The sequence below is a fragment of the Corvus brachyrhynchos genome, unplaced genomic scaffold (genome assembly GCF_000691975.1).
Source record: "Corvus brachyrhynchos isolate BGI_N302 unplaced genomic scaffold, ASM69197v1 scaffold65, whole genome shotgun sequence".
Classification (NCBI taxonomy): domain Eukaryota; kingdom Metazoa; phylum Chordata; class Aves; order Passeriformes; family Corvidae; genus Corvus; species Corvus brachyrhynchos.
The window spans coordinates 1,944,868-1,950,671 of NW_008238365.1; the positions used below are offsets into that span (position 1 = coordinate 1,944,868).

General features: G+C 58.0%; 1 protein-coding gene across 1 annotated transcript; it reads left to right on the forward strand.

The window, feature by feature from the left end:
- Window positions 1-710: 710 nt before the first annotated feature.
- Window positions 711-5,798, forward strand: TXLNA (taxilin alpha). Its single transcript, XM_008635189.2, has 10 exons — window positions 711-844; window positions 1,509-1,847; window positions 2,235-2,326; window positions 2,864-3,034; window positions 3,332-3,526; window positions 3,627-3,746; window positions 3,933-4,007; window positions 4,381-4,473; window positions 4,716-4,811; window positions 5,378-5,798. The coding sequence occupies exons 1-10, from the start codon at window positions 736-738 to the stop codon at window positions 5,687-5,689; spliced, it is 1,602 nt and encodes a 533-aa protein (XP_008633411.1). The 5' UTR covers window positions 711-735; the 3' UTR covers window positions 5,690-5,798.
- Window positions 5,799-5,804: the final 6 nt, after the last annotated feature.

Below are 5,804 nucleotides of genomic sequence, written 5' to 3' on the forward strand. Positions count from 1 at the left end.
CAGGAGCCCGGGCGGGGCGGGTCCCGGCGGGGGGCACGGGAAGGGGCTCTGCCTTCTCTGGGAACAGCCCCGTCCTTCCCTCTAGACCAGCAGCATCCTCAGCTCCCATTTCCCAGAGGATGGGAAGGCTGAGAACATCCAAGCCCCTCGGGGGTGAGGAGCTGGGGTTTCAGGCTCTCTTTGGCCGGGGGAATTCAGTAGGAATTGGTCTGTGTGCTGTGCAGGCTCCATTCTCTGGGTCAGCTTTGAAATCCGAGAGTTGGGAAGGACAGAAAGGCCCTCTAGACCAGCAGCATCCTCAGCTCCCATTTCCCAGAGGATGGGAAGGCTGAGAACATCCAAGCCCCTCGGGGGTGAGGAGCTGGGGTTTCAGGCTCTCTTTGGCCGGGGGAATTCAGTAGGAATTGGTCTGTGTGCTGTGCAGGCTCCATTCTCTGGGTCAGCTTTGAAATCCGAGAGTTGGGAAGGACAGAAAGGGCTGAGGGGGTTAAAATTCTGTTATCTGGGGGTTGGGAGGTTCTGCTTTGCTCCAGGAGGGGGTCCCAGCTCTCCACAGCTGGAATAGGAGTTGTCCTGACACAAACTGGGAGCCAGGCGATGCTTTCCTCAGCACAGAGCTCCTGCAGGGAACAGGCTCCTTCCCAGCCTGGGCCGATGACTCCTAAAATCCTCCAGGTGTCCTTAAAGTCGCTCCCTCTCTGTTTCTGCAGAGCCTGAGAGGGTGGAAAGGCTGTGATGAAGAACCAGGGAGTGGAGACCAAAGAAGCTCCACGTCCTTCCAGAACAAGCAGCAGGATGGGGCTGGAAGAGGGAGACTCACCAGAGGCTGCAGCAGCCCCGGAAGGTGAGGGATCCCTGGAGACCAGGGAATTCTGTCCCTGCCCACGGCTGGGGGCAGTGCTGGCATTCCCTGGAATGTGTGAGGGCGGGTTTGAGCCTGGGAAGAGCCAGGGAGCTGCTTTTTCTGCATGAGGCTGGGCTGCCGTATCCAGCTCTTTGTAGGGGCAGAAAATCCTGGGTTTTTCCCCCTATTTCTGTGTGTGTGCAGTCCTGGAGGAGTTATCCTTTCCTGGCTGCTGCCAGGATGTTCTGCCTGCTCCATCCCTGCTGCTTAGGGATGCTTGATCCCAGGGATCCAGCTGCTCACCCAGGTTTAAAATCCATTGTCATGCTAAAAAGCCCAACCCTGGAGATCCGAGCTGCCAATTCCTGCGGGTGGAAAAAGCTCACACACAACCTGCTTTCCTTAAAAAAAAAAAAAAAAGAGGGGAGAGGGGGGAATTTTCCCTCTTGACAGATGTCAGGGGCTTGGTCATGCTCTGCTGATCAAAGGAGAGGCTGTTGGGAATGCCCTGCCATTGTCAGGGCAGCCGGCTGGAGACGCAGCCGGAACAAAGCAGCTTATCCTGCTGGAAGTCCAGCCAGGAAAAACCTCCCATTCCCTGTGTGCTTCCAGCAGGCTGAGGAGGGGGGAGCCTCATGCTTTGTGTTGCCGTTTTTCCCCCCAGCTCCCCTCACTCAGGAGGATCCCAAATCCTCCCGTCCCGCCGTGCGCGACGTCTCCGAGGAGCTGAGCCGGCAGCTGGAGGACATCCTGAACACCTACTGTGTGGATGCCAGCCAGGAGAACCCGGGGGAGGACGGAGGGCAGGGAGAGCCCCCCGAGCCCGAGGAACCCGACAAGGGCCGGAGCGAATCCCCCAGGAACGGGGAGCAGGAGCCGGGCGGCCCCGAGATGAACGGGGAGAAGGAGAACACCAAGGGAAGCGAGGAATTCCGGCCCGGAGAGGAGGGCGGCGAGCGGGATCAGAAGAAGGCTCAGGAGAAGAAGAAAGCCAAGGGTTTAGGTGAGGGATTCCCTGCTCCAGCTGAGGAGCTGAGGATATCAGTGCGTGGATGAATGGATTTTGTACCACGCTGGTGGTCCTCGGTGAAATCAGAGCCCTGGATGGGTTTGGGAACGTCCTCCTGTGCTGTGGGAGTGAGGAATGCACCCAGTGCAGCCTCTGAATCCCGTGGGTTTCTCTTCTGCTGGGCACAGCTGGCTCCAGCCAGCCCAGGGATGGTTTTCCCCTCCAAAATCCAGGTCTCTCCCCAGCTGCTCCCGTTGTTCTCCTGGGAAGGCACCAGGCACCTGCTCAGTCCCTCTTTTCTTCACCTTTCCGAGCCAGAACTCTCTGTAAAGCCGTGTTATCCTATTTATTTAGTTATTCCTGTTCCACATCTCATTCCAGGCAAGGAAATCACTTTGCTGATGCAGACCCTGAACACCCTGAGCACGTCAGAGGAGAAACTGGCAGCGCTCTGCAAGAAATACGCTGAGCTGGTGAGTCCTGGGGCTGGGGGAGGATGTGGCAGCTCAGGGAGGCAGGAGAGGGCTTTGAGAGGGACATTCCAGGGATACACTGGAGCTTTGTGGTGTCCTGGGTTCTCTCCAGTGCTGGATAGGAGAGGGTGGGCGTTGCTGGGTCAAGCCTGGTGTTGTTTGTGAAGCGTGGACAGGAGGAATTTTGGCAAATCTGGGTGCAGGAGGAGCTCAGATCTGTTTTCACACACTCAAAGCCTGATCCCGCGTTTAACCAGACTCAGTTCTGGGCACAGGTGGGGTTCCAAGCATGGATCTGGAACTGGAGGAGGTTTGGGGCTGCCTGTGCATGTCCAAAGTGTCCGTGGGTGGGTTTTTCCTGGGCTGGGGGAACCTGCAGGTCCTTCAGATTCCAGCAGGATGGGAATTCAGGAAGGAGAAAGGCCCTTGGGCTCTGTGTCACCCTGCCCTGTCACACAACTCACAGCGAGCTCGTGCCCCCTCAGCGGGGCACAGCTCTGCCCTGCTGCATCCCAGCCCTCTGCTCCCCTTTCCCAGCTGGAAGAGCACCGGAATTCCCAGAAGCAGATGAAGATCCTGCAGAAGAAGCAGAGCCAGCTGGTGCAGGAGAAGGATCACCTGCAGAGCGAGCACAGCAAGGCCATCCTGGCGCGGAGCAAGCTGGAGAGCCTGTGCCGGGAGCTGCAGAGGCACAACCGCACCCTCAAGGTGAGTTTCTTCAGGCTCTGCTCCTTCCCGAGCTCTTGGATCCCTTCCCCATGAGCCATTTTGGCAAATCCACCTTTCCCAGTGCTTGCCTCCACTCGGCCATCAGGGCAGTGCTTTAATTTTGGTGTTGAGCCAGCATTACCCACAGCGTCCAAGTTGTTCCTTCGGGGTTTATCCACTGAAAAAAGGGAAGGGGGAAGGCTCTGAGTGCTCTGCTGATGGATGTAAGGAGGCTGGATGGCTTGGGAGCATTAATTTGGGCGATCTCCTCCCTTCCCTACCGTGTCCCTCACGCAGGAGGAGGGCGTCCAGCGCGCCAGGGAGGAGGAGGAGAAGAGGAAGGAGGTGACCTCGCACTTCCAGGTGACGCTGAACGACATCCAGCTGCAGATGGAGCAGCACAACGAGCGGAATTCCAAGCTGCGCCAGGAGAACATGGAGCTGGCCGAGAGGCTCAAGAAGCTCATCGAGCAGTACGAGCTGCGGGAGGAGGTGGGTCCGGGCAGGGCCTGCCCAGGGAAGGCTGTTCCTGCTTCCAGAGGGGAGGAGGAACTCGTGGATCTTTCCCTGACCCGTGGTGTTCCCCCGGCAGCACATTGACAAGGTGTTCAAGCACAAGGAGCTGCAGCAGCAGCTGGTGGATGCCAAACTGCAGCAGGCCCAGGAGATGCTGAAGGAAGCGGAGGAGAGGCACCAGCGGGAGAAGGAGTTTGTAAGTCTTGGTTGGACTTTTCTGCTTTTTGCCTCTTACTGCGCATCCCTGAGTGTTATCCCAGATGTTGGCATGCCCAGTGGCTGCTTCCTGAGAATCTTCAGGAGCCCTGCTGGAGCCCTGCTGTGCTCCTCGTGCCTCTGCTGTGCCAAGAGCATTCCCAGACAATGCTTTGCTCTTTCCCAGCTGCTGAAGGAAGCTGTGGAATCGCAGAGGATGTGTGAGCTGATGAAGCAGCAGGAGACCCACCTCAAGCAGCAGGTGAGTTCCCTGCTCTCTGTGCTCAGCCTGCTGTGTTTGGGGGGGTTTCCCTCCTTCCCTAAGCAAGGAACGACCCAAAGTTCCTTAATCTGGAAAACAGAGGGGCAGGATCCCTCCTGGGCTTGGTTTTGGTGAGCTGAGACTTTGTTCAGGGATCGTTTTCCAGCACTGGCAGCAGTCATGGGATCACCCTGCCGCAGGCAGGAGGTGTTTGTAGAACACTCTGCTCCGAGGATGTTTCCCTAGGACAGAATTTTCCTTTGGCAGAGCAGCTCCTGCTGTTTGTCCGTGTCCCAGGGCAGCAGCTCAGCCCTGTGCTGGCCTCTCCCCTCTCAGGGATTGGGTGCCATGAGCTCCCTGTCTCTCCCCACAGCTGGCTCTCTACACAGAGAAGTTTGAGGAGTTCCAGAACACCCTCTCCAAAAGCAGTGAAGTGTTCACGACCTTCAAACAGGAGATGGAGAAGGTGGGTGACGCTTTTTCCTCGCTGCTGGGAGCTGGAAGAGCCCCAGCTCCATCATTTCAGTTCTTTTTGGGTCTAGACCCGTCTGGGGCGACACTTGAGGACCTGTGGGATGTCACTGCAGTAAAATAAATTTATTTTGGGGTGTCCTGAGCAGGGCCAAGAGCTGGACTTGGATCTCTGTGGGTCCCTTCCAACTCAGGGCGTTCTGTGACTCGATTTGTGCCCTTCCTGTGGTTCTGTAGATGACCAAGAAAATCAAGAAGCTGGAGAAGGAGACCACCATGTACCGCTCCCGCTGGGAGAGCAGCAACAAGGCGCTCCTGGAGATGGCAGAAGAGGTGAGGGGAGGCTCTGGAGCAGCTGGGGAGGGGTGGGATGGGGACAGGACGGGTCCTGCCTTGGTGCTCTGTGGGGGCAGAGGGGAAGGAAGCTGTGATGCTGCTGTGGGTGCTGAAGGGATTTTCCTCTTGGGTTTCCCTAGAATCAGTCATGGGATGGTTTGAGTTGGAAGGGACCTTAAAAGTTCATCCAGTTCCACCCCGTTTCAGGACAAGCAAGATCCTACCCCAAAAGGCATTGTTAAAGCTTCACAGGATCCCAGAAGGGTTTGGGATGGAAGGAGCTTAAAGATCACCCAGTGCCACCCCCTGCCATGGGCAGGGACACCTTCCACTATCCCAGAGTGCTCCAAACCTGGCCTTGGACGCTTCCAGGGATGCAGGGGCAGCCACAGCTTCTCTGGGAATCTGTGCCAGGGCCTCACCACCCTCACAGGGAGGAATTTCATCCCAATATCCCATCTAACCCTGCCCTCCCTCCATTTAAAACCATCCTCCTGCTCTGTCCTATCCCCCCCATATCCCTCTGGGCTTTCATCTGTCCTCTTCTTCCCCTCCTCCTACAGAAAACCCTTCGGGACAAGGAGCTGGAGGGGCTCCAGGTGAAAATCCAACGCCTGGAGAAGCTGTGCCGGGCGCTGCAGACGGAGCGCAACGACCTCAACAAGAAGGTGCAGGACCTGTGTGCCCACACGGAGCTGCTGGAGCCCTTGAAGGACCCATCCCGGGACAGCTCCGAGGCCGTGGGGAGCGCTCCGGATTCCCTGAGCTCGGGAAAGGCCACGCAGAGCCCGGATCCCGCGGAAATCCCGGCAGAACTGAGCACGGGAGGCGCGGGGCAGAGCGGGACTGAGGAGGGGATTCGGGGCACTGACTGAGCCCCGGGCAGGGCGCTGAGGTGTGGGGTGAGGGAGGGTGGCCTGGGAGCTGCTTGGACTCCCCTCTCCCGGTGCTGGGACAGGTGGAAAAGGACAGGACGCAGCCCTCCTGGGG

Bases quoted from the DNA above. Each gene is read 5' to 3' on its own strand.
- TXLNA (XM_008635189.2), top strand. From the start codon at position 736: ATGAAGAACCAGGGAGTGGAGACCAAAGAAGCTCCACGTCCTTCCAGA. The intron at 3,747-3,932 runs GTAAGTCTTGGT...GCTCTTTCCCAG, and splicing joins ACCAGCGGGAGAAGGAGTTT to CTGCTGAAGGAAGCTGTGGA. The intron at 4,008-4,380 runs GTGAGTTCCCTG...CTCTCCCCACAG, and splicing joins AGACCCACCTCAAGCAGCAG to CTGGCTCTCTACACAGAGAA.